This window comes from Asparagus officinalis, chromosome 1, assembly GCF_001876935.1.
Source record: "Asparagus officinalis chromosome 1, Aspof.V1, whole genome shotgun sequence".
Classification (NCBI taxonomy): Eukaryota; Viridiplantae; Streptophyta; class Magnoliopsida; order Asparagales; family Asparagaceae; genus Asparagus; species Asparagus officinalis.
The window spans coordinates 13732647-13753966 of NC_033794.1; the positions used below are offsets into that span (position 1 = coordinate 13732647).

The 21320-nt window shown below is 36.0% G+C and overlaps 3 protein-coding genes across 5 annotated transcripts in view; all 3 read right to left on the reverse strand.

Annotated features, from left to right (window-relative positions):
* Window positions 1-7776, reverse strand: LOC109850954 (phosphopantetheine adenylyltransferase 1). Its single transcript, XM_020421044.1, has 6 exons — window positions 7494-7776; window positions 7347-7418; window positions 7199-7258; window positions 5538-5632; window positions 5365-5434; window positions 1-532 (listed from the first exon to the last, which is right to left on the reverse strand). The coding sequence occupies exons 1-6, from the start codon at window positions 7611-7613 to the stop codon at window positions 368-370; spliced, it is 582 nt and encodes a 193-aa protein (XP_020276633.1). The 5' UTR covers window positions 7614-7776; the 3' UTR covers window positions 1-367.
* LOC109850961 (vacuolar protein sorting-associated protein 26A-like) lies at window positions 9100-20732 on the reverse strand. 3 transcript variants are annotated; one of them, XM_020421056.1, is made up of 12 exons: window positions 20498-20728; window positions 20289-20340; window positions 19935-20009; window positions 18850-18924; window positions 18660-18732; window positions 17422-17466; window positions 15303-15414; window positions 13845-13911; window positions 12694-12738; window positions 10640-10695; window positions 10330-10505; window positions 9100-9526 (listed from the first exon to the last, which is right to left on the reverse strand). In XM_020421056.1, exons 2-12 carry the CDS (start codon window positions 20289-20291, stop codon window positions 9351-9353), a joined length of 903 nt encoding a protein of 300 aa, XP_020276645.1. In that variant the 5' UTR covers window positions 20292-20340; window positions 20498-20728; the 3' UTR covers window positions 9100-9350. The 3 variants fall into 3 exon arrangements, with proteins under 3 accessions (XP_020276645.1, XP_020276652.1, XP_020276658.1); XM_020421063.1 differs by lacking the exon at window positions 9100-9526 and adding an exon at window positions 9784-10007 and having other exon boundaries at window positions 20498-20732; XM_020421069.1 differs by lacking the exon at window positions 9100-9526 and adding an exon at window positions 9784-9991 and having other exon boundaries at window positions 20498-20730.
* The window catches only part of LOC109830832, a 3446-nt gene continuing 2427 nt past the window's right edge, over window positions 20302-21320 (reverse strand). The window contains exons 4-5 of the mRNA XM_020398195.1: window positions 20997-21185; window positions 20302-20340 (exon numbers count right to left, since the gene is read on the reverse strand). Coding sequence (XP_020253784.1) covers window positions 20302-20340; window positions 20997-21185 — 228 coding nt within the window. The remainder of the gene's footprint in view (window positions 20341-20996; window positions 21186-21320) is intronic.

Below are 21320 nucleotides of genomic sequence, written 5' to 3' on the forward strand. Positions count from 1 at the left end.
CAGAAACTCAAACATGATTGATAAGTTACAGAGAGTGTCAATATACATAAAACAAATAGTTTCTCAAAGAATGGCAAGATACCTGCAAACTTTGCAAGCTTCAATGACGAAGAAAAATTACAGTTTCAACCAATCCTGAACTCTGATAGGTATCATGCACTTTGTTACCCGTGATGAAAGCGACGTAGGATAAGAAATTATACAACGGCACTATGATAGGCAATTGAATGACGACTCCAAGGATCAAATATATATTAAATCACAAAACCACATCGGTCACAAGCATAAGGCTTCATCACTCACTTGTGTGCATGTTTGCTGGTACGAGGTCAGTCCTGTGGCTATGGAGACTTTAAAGAAGATATCATTAATGAAGAATCAGTTTCATTTCCTCTTCTTCGTTGTTATTTTCATGCTTTGCTATGGGCTGCTCTTTGGATTGCTTTGAGCTCTCAAACTCAAGCCTCCTTAAAGCAGACGAGCTTAGCTTCTCCCCGCTTGTTTCTTCTGGCAGAAGATCAACAACTTCCACCTACAAGGACACAATAGTTCATTAAGAGGGGAGAAATAAATAAGAACAAACAAACTGCTATTGGTTCTTCCTTTTGGTTGAGTAAATCCGAAACATTTGCCCTGACATACAAGGGGAGCTACATACAACTGATGTGCACATGCACACCCTCAAATTGAACTTCCTTCTTCTGTTTTTTTAATAGTGCCTCTGCTGAATTTTGGCAGTGCCTTCGCTATTCATTAGGGTCAATTACAGAAAATTCCCATAAGATTTTAAAACTGACACTTAACCTCAGTTTCAGTTCTCGACAAATAATCATCAATGTCCGACATAATCGTCAATTTCCAATATAAAATATTATACATTTTAAACATGAAAATGCAAATAAGTGTTATATCCTGTGACCACAGTTTTTGTGTACAATTTTTTTTTAGAAATTAAAACAGGGGCTAAACTCACTTTTGAAAGGCTTTATAATCCTACAAACTTTAGGTGGATTTTTCTATAATTTCCCCTTCAAGTTATTTTTTATTTTTTACATTAAACGTATTCAAGCTGGTTTTCATTTTTATCTATATAACCCCGAATCCCTTGAGTAATAGCCTATGGTCAAGACTGACATACTAATATATCCAAAAATAGTACAATATCAACATTGTTGCAATGACAACAGTTCATAAAACCTCTTCAAGAACAAACATGATAATTTCTGACGTATATATAAAGGTTGAGCCTCTTTCTCTAAAATGTAATCGGTTTTTACTTTGACAGTAATAGGAGAAATTCTACATGCATTAATGGTGACAACTAGGCTTTTATGCCTACATTAATAGTTACAACAAAAGTTGTGAAGTTAGGCTTGTTTTATCAGGAGCATGACTTCTTTTGTGCTAGAACCCTTTCAAAAACTCATCAGATTTTATCAGTGAGCTTGCACCTCACATCATATTGGTAAATTCTCAAGGAATTTTTTGCCAAAGTTCTCATTTGTTAGCGTCCCAAATGAGATTTTTACGATAGGAATTTTTGTCACCTATAAATACACATGTATGTGCTAGTTCTAAATCTAAAGTTCACAGCCTAGTACACAAGCTCTTCAAGATTGCCACAAACCTCATCTGTAATGCCAAAGTTCAGTAGTGGGCAGGGCCGGCCCTGGGGTAAGCCCACCAAGCCCCGGGGCTGGGGCAACCCAGGGCCAGGGGGCAACCCGCTCCTTCACCCCTCAAACTGTAATTATCTTTGATTTTTGAAGTGGACTTTGTAAGAGGCCCTTTATACAAAAATTGTTAGGGGTTCTATTTGTAAAAAAAACTCTAATGACCTATCCAACTCCTTTATTTCCGTTAGCATTTCCTCTCTTCCTTCCCGTCTCTGTTCCGCTCACAAAAAAAAAGAAAAAAACTAAAGAGAAGAAACCGCTCCTCTCCTCATTCCCGAGCCTCCGACGGTCCGACCTTACTCTGCTCCCATCGGACCCTTCCTTCGGGCTTCACCCTGCTTACTCCTCCAACTCAATCAAGTAAATTTTTTTTAACTAAATAATTTTAGGGTTTTTTTGAATAGAAATTTAGGGTTTTGATGTTTTGCAATGAAATTAAGATTTCTAATTTTGAATCTTGGCTGAATCTTAGTTGTTGAATAATTGAATTAGGGATTATGATGTTTTGGAATGAAGTTAGGGTTTGTTTTAATAATAATGATATTGTTAAGTAGCCTAAGTTTAGCTGATTGTGCTTTCATATATGTTATATAATTATATTTACAGACCACAGTACACCATGACGGAGATGACAAAAACCGAGTAAGGATTAGAAAACAAAACTCTGGAGCTCATAATAGAAGAGTCAAGCGACGTCAAGATGAAATGGAAAAATCACTAGATGACTCAATTTCTAAGCTATTCAAAGCAAAAACACAACATTCTCTTCATTCGAGTCAAGTTGAAGAAGCTAGTGTCACTGCCAATATTAGTGAAAATATAGATGAGGTCATTGAGGAGCCCATGAATGAAGTCACTTATGCGATGGAAGTCGCAATGAGGAAGCTAGTGATGAAGATCATGAAGAGACTATGAATGAAAATGTTCATGTGGACGAAAATGACAATGAAGTAGCTTTTAGTAAATATCATGAAAGCATACTTGATCTTGAGAAAGATGTGGAAGTAAATTATGATCCGGGATTGTGGGGAAGTATAAATGATACTAAGAGGGTGATGATAGTTCAACGTGGTCCTATCAAGATTTTAAAGAAAAATGATGAGTTTCCAAGTGAAAAGATGATGATAGTTCAACGTGGTCCTATCAAGATTTTAAAGAAAAATGATGAGTTTCCAAGTGAAAAGAAGAGCGGGAGAAATACAAGTTTTTCTTCCAAATATTACATCCGTGAATTTCCAAATGACGAGAAGCATGAAAGAAAATGACTTATCTATTCAAATGAACTGAATAGGGTATTTTGTTTTTGTTGCAAGTTGTTCAAGAATAAACCAATGATAAGCAAATTTGGCGGAGAATGAAATAGACGGTTGGCATAACCTTCGTACAAAGCTTAGAGAGCATGAAAGTAATCCGGAGCATTGTGCAAATGTTGTGAAGTGGGTTGACTTGCAAAAAGGACTAAAACTAAAGGCAACGATTGATAAAGATATAGAAGTACAAATTGACAAAGAGAAAACTCGTTGGAAGATGATACTAGTTCGAATCATTACGGTTGTGAAGACTCTTTATCGAAATGGTTTGCCATTTCGTGAAACTAATGAGAAGATTTATGAGAAGATTTATGAGAAGAAGAACGGACTTTTTTGTCAACTTATAGAGTTCTGTGCAGAATTCGATCCAATTATGCAAGATCATGTTCGGCGTGTGGTAGATAAAGAAGTTCAGAGCCATTATCTTAGCCATAAAATTCAAAATGAATTGATAATTTTGTTAGCCAATAAGATCAAAGCAAAAATTCTTGACAAAATTTCAAAAGCAAAGTATTTTTTAATTATTCTTGATTGTACGCCGGATTTAAGCCATGAGGAACAAATGTCAATTATCATTAGATGTGTGGATATTAAAGATACAAATCAAGTCAAGGTGGAAGAGTTTTTTCTTGGATTTATAAAGGTTGATGACACGTCGGGACTTAGGCTTTTCAATCAACTTGAAGATACTTTGAATAAACTTAATCTCAACACTGATGATATAAGAGGTCAATGTTATGACAATGGGTCAAATATGAAAGATAAACATCAAAGTGTACAAAGAAGATTTCTTGACATAAATCCTCGAGCATTTTATACACCATGTGGGTGCCATAGCTTAAATCTTACATTATGCGATATGACAAAATCTTGTGTCAAAGCTAGAAATTTTTTACATATGTGCAAAAGGTTTACATTTTGTTTGTTGGATCAACACATCGGTGGGATGTTCTTAAAACATATGTAAAGGTTCTTACACCAAAGCCATTGTCAGTTACTCGTTGAGAAAGTCATGTTGAAAGTGTTAAAGCAATCCGGATATCAAGCACCGGAGTTGAGATGTTTTGATTGAAATTGCAAATAGTTCTAAAGAGGACATTGTGATGGCAGAAGCTAAAGGCTAGTGTAAAAATGCTTTGGAGGATTTTTGAGTTCTTGATTAGCTTTTGTATTTGGTATAAGATTTTAGATAAAGTCAATCGAGTTAACAAAGTTCTTCTACAAGAAGAGATGAATTTGGAGGATGCAATTACAAGAATAAACGAGCTTATTGTTTTCTTTGAAAAGTTTAGAGAAGACGGTTTTGAAAACATGATGAAAGAAGCCAATGAACTTGCTAATGATGTTGGTATCGATCCAACATTTCCGATAAAAAGAGTGGCTCGTAGAAAAAGCATTTTGATGAGGATGTGGAAGCGAATGTTGAAGGTAGTCAATCACCGGAGGATAATTTTAGAGTTTCCTATTTCCTCCACATTATTGATCAAGCTTTTACATCACTCAAAGATCATTTTGAACAATTCAAGCTCTATGAAGAAACCTTCGGATTTTTGTTTAATGCAAAGTTCATGAGTATTGGTGAAGAAAAATTAATGGAACATTGCACTAAATTACAAAGATACTGGAACACAACCAACAATGTAATATACATGGGAAAGATTTATTCAATGATCTACGAGCTTTGCAAACAATGTTGCCGAAGGAAGTGACTAAATCAATAGACATCCTTGACTTCATAAGAGTTGCCGAAGGAAGTGACTAAATCAATAGACATCCTTGACTTCATAAGATCTTATTAGGATGATGGTGGCTTTCAATGTGCATGGGTTAATAGACATCCTTGACTTCATAAGATCTTATTAGGATGATGGTGGCTTTCAATGTGCATGGGTTGCTTATTGGATTGGACTAGGGCAACCCAAAGCTCAGGGTGTGGGCAAGGAAATCCTAAAAACCATAGTCTTTTTTTTTAATATTTATTTATTTATTACCAAATATGTATCAAAATTTGAACTTTTGAAAATTTCAATCCTCTACATGGCAAAATTTGAAGAAATGATCAAATACAAACTCTCTCTCGTTGGTAGGTAAAACTCATTTGGACCAAATTAACTTTGCAGGTCCAGTTACAACTGTTTTCCTGCAGCTACGAACAGGGATCCAAATTTCAGAATCCATTTATTCATCTGTCACGTTCTTCCACCAAATCTATCAACGTTCATGCAACATTCGACATTAAAGGGGTGGCGTAATTGCCAACAATTTATTCATAGCTTGGTGAATCAATTTTATACAACTTAATTTGATATCAAGAATAAATGGTATCACATTTAAACTACTAAAATAAATGGTCGAGAAGTATAAAATGCATTGCATACCTTCAATTCTGGAAGACCTTTTTCTGCTCTCTTCTTATTTACCGAATGACCACCTGCCAAGGTTTCCTTGCTAGAGCATCAAAACTAGAGTTATGGTCAAAATATCAAGGGAAAAAATTGCCATTATAGTTAAAAGACTGCAAGAGATTTATGATATCATAGTCAAGATATACCTGACAATAATAGCATCTAGCTTGTCATCAATTATGGATGGGCCATAAGGATTCATAATGGGCTCCACTTGCACAACCAACCCTGGTTTGATGAACTGTAGCATATTCCAGAGCCCAGCTATTGTTATTTGTAAGCAAGAAGAAATTGCGGTGTAGGACTGAACACAATACAACTACCACTACCAAGCTTTGTAAATAAATGTCATCAGTGTTGGACAACCATAACAATGTGTCATTTCATTGATACATAAAGAAATTATGTTGTTGGTTTATTTGATTGGGGTAATGCGCAGAAGGGGCAAAAAAACTTGATCATTTATCAGACAATTTAATGCGGGTCTCTACAGGTGTCTACTTGGAGGAATGGTGTAGAAACATACTCCAAAAGAAAAAAAATGCTAGGGAAACAGTGTAAAAAAAGCTAAGAATGAATTTAATAGTAACACATGTATTAAATTAAATAACTAAGAAAAAGTAAATTCAATTATCTTTTCAAATATATGCTCTTGCATAAATCAAAACAGTCTCCAAAAATTTATACACAAGGCATATCAAATAAAAAACACTACAATTGAAGAGCATTAGGGGCTGTTTGGCAACTCACTGAAATTGGGTCAGGTTTAAACATGGCCCGACTTCATCTTGTTTTTTGTTTGGTAATTGCACTCTGGCCTAGCTTATTTTAGTTCACTTTTTAGCCTCAAAACCAGGTCAGAGTTGAACCACCCCCTACCTAGTCCAACTCTAGCCTGGTTAAGAGAGTATACCCCTTGGGCCTTGTTTTTGTTGGGGTTGCCAAACTGACCTTATATTTTTTTTTAGAGTAAAGGTGGGAAGCAGTTCAGAATCACAGCAAGAATAAAATTGTGAGGTAGATAATTTCTTAACCTCATGCATTAACGTGTCACATCATGTATTACATTAGAGTATATAGATTTCTTGTTTACAAAGTGGAATCCACATAAAACGATGTTTGGGGACTCATTTGAGGGAGGTAATAGACGTGAAGTTAAGCTAATTGAGGTGAAAAATAGTGGGATTTTGTACCCCTCCAAATCAGGGTCTAAGTGAGGGGAAGAGAACTGATTAAAAAAGGAAAAAAGATTATCCCACAGCGACAACTTTACCCTCCCAAATCAAGGCTGAGATTGAGTTTGAAGTTCCCTTCCCTTCCCTTTATTAAAGTTCCGAAACAGAGTGAAATAGGTTCCCCTGAATTCCCCTTATTAAATTCCCAAACAAAATTTATCTTTTCCCTCACCTTCCCTTTACCTTACCTCCTCTTTACTAAACTTCCCTTCCCTCAGTGAATTCCCAAACATGGTGTAAGGAAACTAGAACCCTCTTCTTAAGATAATTTTGCTTAGAAGTTTATACACAACCCGTAGGAGAAACAGTACAAACTTTCACATAAACTCCAAACACTCACCCCTTTTCTGGACTCCTTATCAATTGGCGTGCTCCAAATTTATCTAACCATTACCCAAACCTTGTGATTAAGTATTCTTCTAACATGTACAGTACCCATTAAGACCTGACAATTTTGTCCTTTTTTTGCTCCAATCTTAATGGAATCCCAAAGAAAGTCGTCCATCAAATAATTGGTCAACAAATATAACAACAATTTAGAGCCAATTCAAAAGCTCTTTTAGCTAGCTCACCTTGATATAATCCTCAACTGCCTTCATCCTAGTCTCAATGGGTTCAATCAGCTCAGCTAGCTGCATTCACAATTTAAACCAAAATTACCATAAAATTGAAGCGCTTTTCATTAAGCAGAAAACTATTGAATTAGGAAAAAAAAGAGACCTCTTTTTTTACTAGCATCGGCCCGTCGCAGACCCCAACCACGATCCTCTCTCTAGCCAACTCGGCCGAGGCCTAAACAACAAAATCATAATCATCAAAATTGAAGGAAAAAAGAAAAACTTTTTTATTTGGATTAACGAACGAAACCTTGAGGAGGCGACGGTGCCCGTCGTGGAGGCGGTCAAACGTGCCGCCGAGCACGACGGATCCGTACGGATCCGGCCGGCGATCGGGCGGCGACCCTGATTCGAGTTCGTCGACGGCCATCGAGATTTGATGAGGAAAGTTCTCAGAAGAGAATCGAGGAGAAGGCGGAGGGCAAAAAGTCGGACCAATTCTCTCCGTTTGTGATTTTGTTTTGTACTTTATCGCGGTTCGTGAAAGAAACGGGAGGGAGTAGGTCAGCTGTTAACGTTTGGGCCATTTTTGGGCGGTGTGCAAAAGTCAACTGACTTGCCAGCGGAAGTTCTTTTATTTAGATTCCTTAGACCATCAGCAGCAGGAGGGCAAATATTGCTCTCCACCTCAGCTTTTGTCCCCACCAATTAAATATTTAGCACCCTCTTTTATTTCAGCTCCACAGCAGGAAGGCAAATATGTACTTTTTTACTTTATCTATACCCTACCATATTTTCTCTTTCATCCACATCACTATATCATATACCCACCGTATTTCATCCACCTCGGCTTTTTTACTTTTTTTTTGGACTTTTTACACTGGTGGGACCCACATATTCAGATTTGCCCATGGGCAATTTTTGCTCTCCAAAACGTTCTCTCTCCAGTTGCTTTCCATTTTGCTTCCCTGTTGTACAAGATATTTCCACATTTGCTCTGCTGCTGTATGTGGTCTTAGGTGCTCACTTTTTTTTTTTGAAAGTAAATATATGAAGCGAGTTATCATAGCGTATCTATTCGTCATTATGTTTATCTTACTTTTTTGTAGTGTTGATGCAAGTAAAACCTAGCCGATTGAGTTAGCAACATTGAACTCGTTGGTGAGGGCCTCTTGATTGTTTTAGATGGCTGATGTTGTTTGAACTTAAAGTAGCATGTGTAACAGAAATAAAACGTTAGATTGACGATGATATGTAGTTCAGGCCTTTGAGAAAATGGTTAAGTCGGCAGTGTCGCGCTAATATCAAGATGAAGGATATCCTTTTACCTGAGGAAGGTTATCGTATTTATAGAGATTTTGCCTGGGCAAATCGGGTTATACTTGTGTCACCCTCCTATCAGCCAAAGTGGTTATGGTAGTTACTTGGCGGGCAAGTAAAACCACGTGTCATGACCTCATTGATGGAAGAAAGGTTCCTCTAATGTAGGTTGGAGCAATGCATGGTATCCGAACTAACGGTCAGTTTGGTTGTCATGGGCCTTGGCTGCTTATCCGATCTTGTTGGTCAGGCCTAAGAGTCGCTAAATCAAGTATGCTTATCTTTTGACCGAGTCCTCAGAGACCGAGTAGTCTGCTAACGTGGATGGACTTTCCATGCTACTTAATGCAAATCTATGGTTTAAGGGAACCATGACAATTCATGCTCCTCTTTATGATTGTGATGCACGTAAAGCATAACTGCAATATAGAAATGAATAAGGCATTATTTTTATACACGTACAGCATGTCACACATTTTTATGTGCTTTGATATAAAAAGATATAATCCCAATAAAAAATGTTGTGAATCCGCATGAAAAATAAGAAACGTCCGGCTTTGAAAGAGAGAGAAAAGAATCATGCTTACAAGAAATAAGTAAGAGGATGTCAATATTTAAACTCTCAATTCATAAACAACCCAGTCTCCATGATAAAGACAGTGCAAAACGAGATGAGGTCAAGCAATTTTCCAATATGTACAGAAACACAGAAGATGCAGTCTTCTTCAAGGAAAAAAAAGGCTCAAGTTTTCCTAAATTAACAAAATCAACATTTTTTAATGTAAGAAGCAAATCAGAAATTTTTGAACAAAATAGCTTCTTTTCAAGGAACTCAAGCTTGTTGTCCTCAAGCTTCTTGAAGACGATAGATGGTGATTTCTTGCTGCTTGAAATACCTTCGGTCTTCTTCATCAACAAGAACAAGATTGAGGTAGTATTTTACACTGTATTTGTTGTTGATATTGCAATAAGTTGGTGTCAGCTCGTATGGGCTTAGAAATAGTCTGATAGGTATAGACTCTCCTGCAAAAATAGATAAAGTGATTCTGAAAAAATGATGGCTGAAAAAGTTCCGTGGTCTCAACCCTTCATTGGCCTTGAATATCATGATTTTAAAGAGAGATCAACAATTGCAGCATCTTCTGTTGATTGCATGAGTAAGAAACAGAACTACCAGGAATTACTTATCAATTAATCCGAGACTGACATAACATCAAAATATGTCACAGGCTGATTGTATTAAGATATAAAAATAACTTCCAATTGTTCCAAGACTGATATGATTAACAAAATTTTCAATTATTCCAAGACAGAAGGCATCTACAACCACATTCTGAAATGTTTCCTCTCTAACTATTAACATTGCTTGCAAGTGTCAAAATATAGCGCGGCTTCCACAGCAGCTGTAGCTACCAGCCAGAACCGAACAAACATACATCGCCTTTCTTTGAAAATATCATCCACAACAAACAATATGAGACCTTGAAGCTACGAAATGAAATTGCTTATGAGCAAGTTTCAGGATCACAGAAGACAGATGTTCAGAATGATGGTATCATCCATAATCATTAGTATTTGAAATCAGAAAAATATTTTCATAGAAACATATGAAGACTTGTTTACATATTGATTCATATAACTGTGTCCAAAGCGAGATATTAAATAAGCACAAGTTGAATTTAGCAAGAATTATGTCACTGTCTTGAAGATGACAAATAGTTGTGAGTTAGCATTGTTGATTATTCTCCCTTTATTAAATGTCATCAACTAAATGAAGAAGGGGTCGATAAAGAAGAATAAGAATACAATATTAATACTGGCCATACCTCTAACAGGAGCACCATCCATCAACTCAAATTTAGCAAGCGTCTCAGTCTCAACATATGTATTGGGCCCTGATCCTGTTGACTCTCGACGTCTAATCTCGAGCTCCATATTTTTAATTTTGATTCTTACTAAAAGAAAATATATCTTGCCAATGATAACATCCTTCAGATGATACCTTGATAAGAATGAGCTCAAATTAGAAAAGGGGCAAAAAAAAAGCAAGAAAAAATTAAAAAAAAAAGGCTCGTGATTAGGTAAGCAGTTTATAACCAAATGAAACTTTCTGTCTGATTATATGAACGAGCTTACTTGCTTTTGTTGTATTCAAACTCAATATGCAAGCAATCTTCAATTCCGACCTCCATCTGTTAGCCATAAATTATGTAAATGACCCCATATCGTTTCTCACAGAAGCACACAAGGAAAGAAATTGACAGTAAACATATCTTCAGATTATAGTGTATATGCAGAAGATATATGTTGCACTCAGAAAGTTGAGCTGTGAGTGGTTTCATCAAAATAAACCAACCCAATTACGACTTAGTATTTTCTAGACCCAGCAACCAGAAATTTGGGAAAGTTTCGAAGGCTAATCCTGGTTTTCTCGGGTCGGAGTTGGGTTCAGGTTACTTTCTCTTTGGTACATTACTTGTATGCATTAGGAAAGCTTGGGGTGAAGTTTTCGCTAAAAAGATAACCCTTTTGCATGCATGTGATATCTACATAGAGAATCCTGTAGTCTATCCCAATATATATACAGAGGTCACAGCTTGCAGAGCCTTCAAAAGCTGTGTGAAACTTGATAGAGTAGGTTTTGTAAAAGCCTGTCCAAGAATTGAACAAGCATGGAAGGAAAACCTACTCGAACCAGAACCCAAGAAAATGTGATATATCTTATGTTTTTATTTGAGGAAAAGATATATGCTTCACCCTGACACTTTATAGAAATAATTTGATTTTACATGATGGGGACACCAGTATGATTGAGGTTCTCCGAAAGCATGTGCAAGAAAATTGAAACACATTTTAACATCAATGCAGCACGAGAAAAAATAGGAGTTACAAATTCAAAAAGGCTTTAACTATCGGATATCGGGGAAATATCGGACAACCAAAATCCATATCGAATTGCAGATATTAGGAAATATTGGGGATATATAGTAAATATCGGAGTGCCACATCTTACGATTTTCATATATACTATAATGTTCTAAAATGTAATCTAAACATAACTTAATCAAAGCTAAGCATATGAAAACGTAAATAACATATGTTGAGAATTACAAACCAACTGTAAAAACTTAGAGAAAAGAGTCCACTAGAGTTTTGCTAAAAAAACTTCAAAAGGATGGATTTTTTGTTAAAAAGTATTAAAGAAATTTTGCAGAACTATATTGTTCCGCACCAAGCCATAAGATATATCGGCCAACATATGGATATCAGCCATGTCAGGGATATATCGCCCAAAAATTTTTAAAAAGCGGTAAAGAATATTGAGACCAAATTGTTTTGTGGTAAGCCTTATAAAAGGATATATCAGCTCGATGGCTAGAGATTATGGGAAAATTGAGATGCAAAGGGTGTTTGGGGCGCTTATTTTTAGAAACTTTTACGCTATTTTAGCTTTGATCGTTATTAGCTTTTATGATAAAAAATTTATTAAAAAATTGTGTGAGTAGAAAAGTTATTTACTTGGTCAAACCTAGCTTATTTTGGTGAACTTATAAGCTAGTTCTTTGAAATTTGGAGAATTCTAATTTTTAAAATGAGACTAGAAAAGAGAGCTTTTTTGGGATACTACCAAACAGATATATATGAAAAAGTTCGCTTAAAAACTGCTTTGACCAAACAATAAGCCCCCTAAACACCCTTGTAGTCTACAGAGCAAGATATCTACCGATAAGTCAGTTTCCCCGTAATACGTCCCGGGAACACGGCTTCAAGACAGATATTGGCCCTTGGCCCTATATAATGTGTATATAACTCAGTATAACACGTATGCACATTAAACCACTTATATACACTTTGTATCCCCCCTCTACTTCCCCCTCATTGAAACTCCATATGTGTCAACTTGTTAAGGTGATTGTACATGAAATATTATGCACCAATGGCAGAGCCATAAAGATTAAGCAATGTTCCATTATTGTCATTTTGATAATTTATTGATTTATTTAATAAATTTTTTTGCATGATAGAAAGCTTGCCTCAAGAACCTTTCAAATAAATTTAAATCAATGCACTTTACATATAGTATCACCAATGAATCACTATAGTCTTTTAGCCCAAAAGTTCATAAGTTGCAGAGGTACGAGAATCTACCAACATTTGAATGCTGAACATCTGCACAGAAGGCCACTGACCTTAATGCTGTTGTTAATTGATGGAACCGGAGTATAGTTGCGAACCTGATAAAAGTAGAAAATAAAAACAGATTAAACAGCAAATTATGCTAACAATATGTCAAAACACGTGAAATATTATCTGATGTGTTTTTCTTAAGAAAATACCCACACATATTAACATGATTTTCATGATAAAACATAACAAATTAAATAATTGTGTGTCATAATCTGATATGCAATCCTAATCAAAAGGTACAGGTGACTACACCAAACATATGTCAATGAGAACAGAAGCAAATCAAGGTTTAAACCCATATCAGAGGCTAGAATTTTGTTTCCCTGTGAGATCCTAAATGGTAAAGTACCATATGCAGCATAGGTCCAAGTCAAATATTCATGAATAGAATTTGATAAAAGAAATTTTCAAATTTTCCATTCTTCCCTTCTTCCTGGTGAAAGGAGCAGGTGTATAAGATCAAACATATGTCAACAAGAACAAAATCAAGGTTTAAACGCATATCAAAGGACAGAAATTTGATTCCCTGTGAGCCTAGAAGGTTATGTACCATATCAAAGGACAGAAATTTGATTCCCTGTGAGCCTAGAAGGTTATGTACCATCTGTAGCATAGGTCCAAGCCAAATATTCATGTGTAGAATTTGGTAAAAGAATAACTCAAAATTTCTATTCTCTTCTTCATTTTGGAGAAAGGAAAGATGTACTAGACCAAACATACATCAACGAGAGCAGAACCAAATCAAGGTTTAAACCCATATCAAATGATAGAAATTTAATTCCCCGTCAGATACTAAAAGGTTATGTACCATAAGTAGCATAGGTCCAAATCAAATATTCATCTATGAAACTTGATAAAAAAAACTTGAATTTTTCATTCTATTCTTCTTCTTGGAGAGAGGAAAGGTGAACTAGACCAAACATATATCAATTGGAACAGAACCAAATCAAGGTTTAAACTCATATCAAAGGATAGAAATTTGATTCTGTGAGATCCTAAAAGGTCAGTTATGTGCCATATGTAGCATAGGTCCAAGTCAAATATTCATGGAGGAAATTGGTAAAAGAAAAACTCAAGTTTTCCATTCCCTTCTTCTTCTTAAAGAAAGGAACGGGTGCACAATTTAAAATAAAAATATGGTGAGATGGAATACCCAGAAATCCTGCTGCACCACAATGTTCGGTACATAGTTGCGGGAGATTGTCACTCTCAGAATATACCTGCAAGCATACAAGAAAATTCACTATTAATCATTGCACATTCTCATACAAGGATATAACTGTAAAGGTACATGAGGAAGTATGCAAACAGGAAATGGCTATATGAAAGGGCCAAGAAACAGCCCAAAGAAACTATGCCAAACAGGAAATATGCCATATTAAATGTCATAATTATATATGAAACAGAAACCTGTGATGCCTTGACAATTAATGCTTTATGTTATGCAAACGATTTTTTTCATGCATTCACTGCTTTTTTGAGATGTGCTATTAAAATATATTAATAGTTTGATGCCTATTGAGGATAAAATGAGATATTGAGGATAAAATGAGAGAGAACAGAGTAAGATGGTTTGGTCATGTAAACGGAGAATCCTTAGTGCACCAATTAGAAAAGGCGATAATATTAGAGTTAATGGGGCTAGGAGATGTAGAGGTAGACCTAGAATGACTAGGTTACAAGTAATTAAGAAGGATATGTTTAAGACTAACTTAACGGAGGAGATGACCCATAACAGAATGGAATGGAAAAATAGGATTCAATTCATGTAGTCGACCCATTTGGGATAAAGGCTTGGTTGTTGTTGTAACAGTTTGATGCCTTTTTTACATAAGAAGGAAGAAAAGCTTTGTTATTAAGACCTGAAGCCAAATGTTATATTTATCCATTCCATTGCTCTTGGTCTAAACATATAGTACTTATAGGGAGAAGTTATATTGATGGAAAAAATCATTAGCTACACAAAGAAATGACAAACTGGATTTCTTTAAAGATCCTTAAATGAATTCATCTTTTTTATAACTAGAGGTAAGAATCGAGTTTGACATTTCATTTAGATGCTGGGTTTGTAACTATGCCTTACAGATAAATGCAACTGCTTACAGCAGAAAGTTATCACCTTACCTCTTAGTCTAGAATGTTTCCAGTCTGCCATTTGGCAACTTCCTTTTTGGTTGGGAGTACCCACATTACCACATCGGTCTATCAACCATCAGGGTTTTAGGAATTTAAAACGGGAACTCGCTCATGAAGACCACAGATATAGATTGGCATCAGCATAAGGAGGATAATATGCATAGACCACTACTTGTAAAGACTTAGTTAAACTCTCTTACAGAGCTTTTTGATTTCAAGTCTTTCTCCATAGCCAATCACATAAAAAGACTTGGATGATGGAAAATGGTGCAAAAAATCATCAATTAAGGACTCCTCAATCTAGACCTTATACAATGTTTATTTTTTCAATCATATGAAACAAGTTCTTTTGTCACAAACAGTTCATGACAGAAAAGATCTACAGGAGTCTGAAATAATTAAGAAATTTGCAACCCCGTCAACAAAACAAATTCCCACTTACTAACCAAGCCACAAATAGCAAGCTATGACTTACCTCAATCTCACATTAACCCCATTGTATGATTCATATGGCATTTCAACAGTCGAGAACTCAAATGGATACGATTTCTTTTCATATATTTCACCAGGAACATCCAGCTCACGAACTGCATAAGAAATAGATGACTTTTCAAATAATTAGTCAAATCATATAACCATATGGAAGTAGTGAGGCATACTTCGCAAAGGACAATAGATGCTTGAGGGGGAAATGCCATAGATTAGGCAATAAGAAAAGTAAACGTTTTTTTTTTGGATTTCTGAATTTTTGGTTACAAAGTAGTTTTTAAAATCTACTGTACTGTCATGACAACTACCTGAAGGGTGTCTGCATTTTTTATGTGGAATCTAGTTGCTCATTCAACAACAACAACAACAAAATCCAAGCACTACATGACACATACGCTTCAAGTGCCCAAACTCCCATATGCTATTAAATGCCATAATGCCAAGTAAACTTAGTAAAGTAGCATTAAAAGATATTTCAGAGTGCTGACCTGTTCCATTTAAATCAACAAATGTTGCATCTTACAGGAAAAAAAAGGATTTAACATAGTTCAAAACATATCTAAAAAGTTGTTTGTATCTTAAACCCATGTACAACAATCATGCGTTCAATGTTAAAAATAAAAATAATGCATAACATAATAACGCTCGTCGCTCACCTCCCATACGAACATGAATTAAGAAAAATAAAATAATGAGTTATGTAATTGACTCCTTTTCAACAATGCATGGATTTTGTTACTCATAAACTCTACAAGCTGAAATTTTGCATAACCTCCAATACAAACATGAACGAAGTGAAAGGAAATTTGACATTTTATGTTTAAACTAATTTGAATGATTATTCTCATGTAAACTCTCTATGTACATCAATACATGCGCTTTCAACTCATTAACCAACAAAAAAGTCTCTATAGTCTATACCAATTTTTTTGGGGTTTTACTCATTTAATACTTCAAGCAAAAATTTTACATACTTCCCATATGCAACATAATATAAATTTATAATTTTAAGTACATAAATATGCACCATCAATATTACTTTTGAACACATTCCAAAAAAATATATACTCATCCATGTACACTTACTTATGACAAAATGGTTTGCATATTGTAATATCTTACTTTTTGAGAAATGGTTTGCATATTGTAATACCTTATTTTTCAATCCCTTTTGCTATTTATAAAGTAGTTACTAAGCAGCATGCAAACCAACCAACCCCCACCCCCACCCCCCACCCCACCCCCAAAAAAAACAACGCACCTTTCTGCTGGAAGAGAACTTGGACTTCTTAGACTTGCGGGGGGAGGTAGATCCGGACGAGGCCGAAAGATATTCCTCGAACTTGGTTTGATCGAACTCGTAATCGACCTCCTCCACGACCGGGATTGAGATCCGCGGCTGCGACGCATCGATCTCGTTGGCGAGATCGTCGGCTCCCACTGTGGTCGCCAGATTATAAATATGCACCATCAATATTACTTTTGAACACATTCCAAAAAAATATATACTCATCCATGTACACTTACTTATGACAAAATGGTTTGCATATTGTAATATCTTACTTTTTGAGAAATGGTTTGCATATTGTAATACCTTATTTTTCAATCCCTTTTGCTATTTATAAAGTAGTTACTAAGCAGCATGCAAACCAACCAACCCCCACCCCCCCCCCCCCCCCCACCCCCAAAAAAAAAAACCAAAAAGCTTACCCCACACATTATATAGGCTATCGTACTTTGTTTGCATCTTGCTGGCAAGCTTTCAGACTGTAGGTGGAAGATCACTTACCATAGCTAAGAACAAGAAACTACACATTTCTCATTAAGATTTAGAAGATTAGCAAGGAATGCCTTAAAACACTCATACAATAGACCTCATGTTTCCTTACACATGTCTAGATTTAGGCAGGCAGCAATACTAAGAGTGTGCTGCCTCTCACCTGTTTGTAGCCCATTCAATAACAAAATAAAGATATCAACTCAACGAGGAAGGAAAAACAAAAAATCAGCCCTTAGTCAATAGTTTAGAAAGGCTTCTATGGTGAAAATAAGCATATCAATTTTCCATAGAGAAAAAAGAAAAAAAAAGAAAATCGTCAACTCACCTAAGGAGGTGAAATCATAAAAGCGTCCTCGGTCAAAGTACAGCTCTGCAGGAATACAGGAATAACAAAGATCATGTAACATAGCGAAGTATGAATCGTTAGACCAATTTGACTCCAACTACAACCAGACATCTTCTGAATGGGAAAAATATATATGACATATTATTAAACTAATTAAAGTATACTTGTGAATAAAAAATGGAATGTAGCAGCTGCAGAAGCAGCAGAAAATAGAGATCATGGGACAGGACAATATGAACATTAGAACTTTAAATAATAGCGAGGCAAACACATCCAACAAAATTTTAATGTTTCCAGAAATTAGAATATATATAGAAACGAAAAGCCTTCTCGAAATGTGCGAGCAAAGGGGCATGTCCAAAAGCAGATCAACAACTTGCAATGGCGATTAAAATATTTCAATGATGAAACCGATAAACTAAATACACATCATTAAATCATCGGTAACTTAAGATTCCATGAGAGATGACTGTCAAGCGTCAAGCAAATGAAAGGTCATTCAGATTGCAAGTGCTATATCTGCAAAGCACACAAAGGGCACTCTATCGAGATGAATAAGTAAATTCCAAGGGATAGTTGAAACACAAATTGATTCCACTTTGATCTATAGCAAATGACTTAAGATAACAATTCAAAGCATTAATCTTCCGGTCTATCATCAATATTTTGCAAAATGAATCATTTAAGAGAAATATACATATAGCAAGCTATATGTGTGTCTATTTATATATGCCTTTGTGATGGCATGAATATGGTGTATCAACACACACATGCAAATACATGGAGAATTGATTAGTATACCATAGCAGTTTAAGATTGAAAACAGGGCGAAAATCCATCTTGTGGCATCATCAAAATCCAGTCCAAAATGGTGCTGGATATAGCGTGCAACTCTGAAGACAAAAAGGCTCTAAAAACTATCGATAACATTCCCAGAAATTGCTCATAGGTAGCATGTGCCAAAATAGGGCTTCCCATCAAGCAAAATGCTAAGTGGCAGGAAAATTACCTTCATTGAAAGTTTAAGCTCATGTAACTGGGGATCACAACTCAAAATACCACTAGGAAAGATAAAGGATAACGGCAAAAAGCTAAATAAGAATTATACCAGTAGGGAAAATCATTTATAAGTGAAGCAAAACAAGGGCCAAATGCCTGAATATAAACAAATAATTGTGAGCAAGACTGTAAAATAAAAGGTCAAAATTACAGTGTACCTATCTGACCAAGAAGCTCAATTTTCACACCAACGTGCTCCACCTTTTTACCATGAAGTGGATCTATGGATACCTACAAGTTAAAAGATTTCAACTATACTGCAGATTATTGATGATAGTACTGGCTATGAAAATTACACGTAACATATTAATAGTTAGCATATATGTCTTCAGTAGAAATGTACTTTACCTCCCCAGCTATGGTTTCATGATTTTCAAAAAGAGGGACCATCACAGTCTGGCCATTTTCCTTTTTTATAGAAGCCTGTAAGAATACAAGAGAATGGAAATATAATCTAAAAACCACAAGAATAGCTTCTAAGTTAGAGTTGTTATTGTTGGGGGAGAAATCAGACCCAATCTAGAGTTGATGGGACTTAAATAGAAGTAAATGAATCAATTTTAACCCAAAAGCTATAGCTATCAGGTATTGACCCAAACTCCTATTTAAACTCATCACTCTTTCTTATCTTATCTGATGTGGGACTATACTCACATATTAATCACCTCAACAACTCTCACTTAATTTATGAGTATATTTCAATTCAACTATAATTCAATCTTCCACGGAATTCACTAAGTTTTTGCACCACTTCAATCGTGGGCTAACCAATTCACAAACTTTTGCATCACTCCACTCGTGGGCTAACCAGACAATGCATTCAGCACAGAGCTATCAAACATCCGTAGGAACTTCCACCACTTCACTCATGGTGGCTAACTAGACTATATCACTCCTACTGGCATCCGTGGATTCTCCCGACACCTTTGGGCTTCACATCGAAGATCATCTATTTTTTTTAAATTACTTGGACCATGACCTTAGCTCTGATACAACTTGTTGGGGGAGATATCGGGCCTAATCTAGAGTTTATGGATCTTAAACAGAAGTTAGGAATCAATTTTAGCCCAAAAACTATATCTATCAGGTATTGACCAAAACTCCTATTTAAACTCATCACTCTTTCTTATCTTATCCGATGTGGGACTATACTCACATATTAATCACCTCAACAATTATTGTTTTTCCTAAGTCAAGTAGTTACTTTTCCTAACCAGGTTAAGAATATCAAAACTCAAAAGCAATTATTTGAGCAGCTGAAGTTCATTAAATAGTATTGTTGATCTTTCTCAGATCGGACTGTCCAAAGAAACCATTTCACGTCGAATCACCAAGCAGCTCATTTTCTCTTAATATAATAACAAAGATGGGATATGCACAACTAACACTATTAAGCATAAGAGAACAATGGTGGACCACGAGTGATTATTTACCTCATTTCGAGTTTTCCCGTCAGCAAATTTTACAGTAACATTACATGGGTACTTGAATGCTCCAATAAGGTAATTCTGAAATCATTGAAGCGTGAAGTTAGAAAATATAATCTAAAACACGCACATGTTGCTACTATACAACAAGTGATTCGCACCCTATTCATGAAACAAATGGCGTTGATGCACCAAGATTCAAGAACATTAGGCACAAAGACTTTATATACACAAAATGCAACATCAGCGTTGAGCACAAATGAGAGAAATTTATTAGGTCATCCAAGCATCGACAACATGAAATTACACCCAAAAAATGCATTAAAAAGGAATGGCATCAGTGTCCATAGGCGAGCATACCATGCTCTCAAATTCAAGTATCAATCCAAGTCCTCGCTTTTGACAATATCACCTGCAGACACAAAAAAGGAACAAAAATATTACATTGATTCCTACCACAACTCACATTAATCAAGTCCAATTTAATTTCTTCCTCCTAATAAAAATCGAACAATAGAAAATTAGCATATGAAGAAATCAAAACCCTAGGGTTAAAAAACGAAGCTGACCTTGGATCGGTGAGTATCGATTCGAGCCCTAGAGCTCGAGACCGCGAGAGAGAACAGCGATCCGGTCGAGATTTTGGGAGAGATCAGACGAGGAGGAGGAGGAGGAGGAACAATTTTGCCCGCTCAGGTGAGGGCCCCACTGTTAACAGTCCGTTGTTCGAGTTTAGACGGCGTTTAACGGGGTACTGCTTCGCTGCGCCTGTATTCTGCGCCGCTGATTTCATCTGGCCGCCCATTTGACGAGATTAGTTTTTGGGACAAATTTTCAAAACCAACCCTTTCAGCCATTTAATTGTAAAAACCGACCCCTTTTCATAATAATTGTAAAAACCGACCTGTTTTCAGCCCAGCGCTGAAAACAGGTCGGTTTTTGTAAAAAATTCTCCGAAACATCACGGGAGTTCAACTCCCGTGAAGTTTATGGATAAATTAAACTTCACGGGAGTTCAACTACCGTGAAGCTTAATTTTTGCTTAAAACTCCACGGGAGTTCAACTACCGTGGAGTTGCAGTCAACAAATCCAGAGAATCGATCTCTGGAAATTGTGACTGCAGCTTCACGGGAGTTCAACTCCCGTGAAGTTGCAGTCCACAATTTGCCAGAGATCGAGTCTCTGGAAATTTGGCACTGCAACTTCACGGGACTTGAAATCCCGTGAAGTTGCAGGTCACCCAGCATGCACAGCTGCTGTGCAGGTTTTGTATATTTACATGTAACTCATATATATGTCAATTTATTTGCAAACAACAATATATACATGATTCAACCATGAATTAAACACACACGATTATGTATATGAACAACAATTTATCTGCAAACAAC

What these genes read in the sequence shown, in the direction of transcription:
- LOC109850954 (XM_020421044.1), bottom strand. Translation starts at nt 7,613, where the DNA reads ATGGCCGTCGACGAACTCGAATCAGGGTCGCCGCCCGATCGCCGGCCG. An exon ending in CGATGCTAGTAAAAAAAGAG is followed by an intron (nt 7,259 to 7,346) that starts GTCTCTTTTTTT and finishes TTGTGAATGCAG; the next exon opens with CTAGCTGAGCTGATTGAACC. An exon ending in CAGTTGAGGATTATATCAAG is followed by an intron (nt 5,633 to 7,198) that starts GTGAGCTAGCTA and finishes AATATGCTACAG; the next exon opens with TTCATCAAACCAGGGTTGGT.
- LOC109850961 (XM_020421056.1), bottom strand. An exon ending in ATGAAACCATAGCTGGGGAG is followed by an intron (nt 18,733 to 18,849) that starts GTAAAGTACATT and finishes TTTAACTTGTAG; the next exon opens with GTATCCATAGATCCACTTCA. An exon ending in GGGGTTAATGTGAGATTGAG is followed by an intron (nt 13,912 to 15,302) that starts GTAAGTCATAGC and finishes GTATGCTTGCAG; the next exon opens with GTATATTCTGAGAGTGACAA.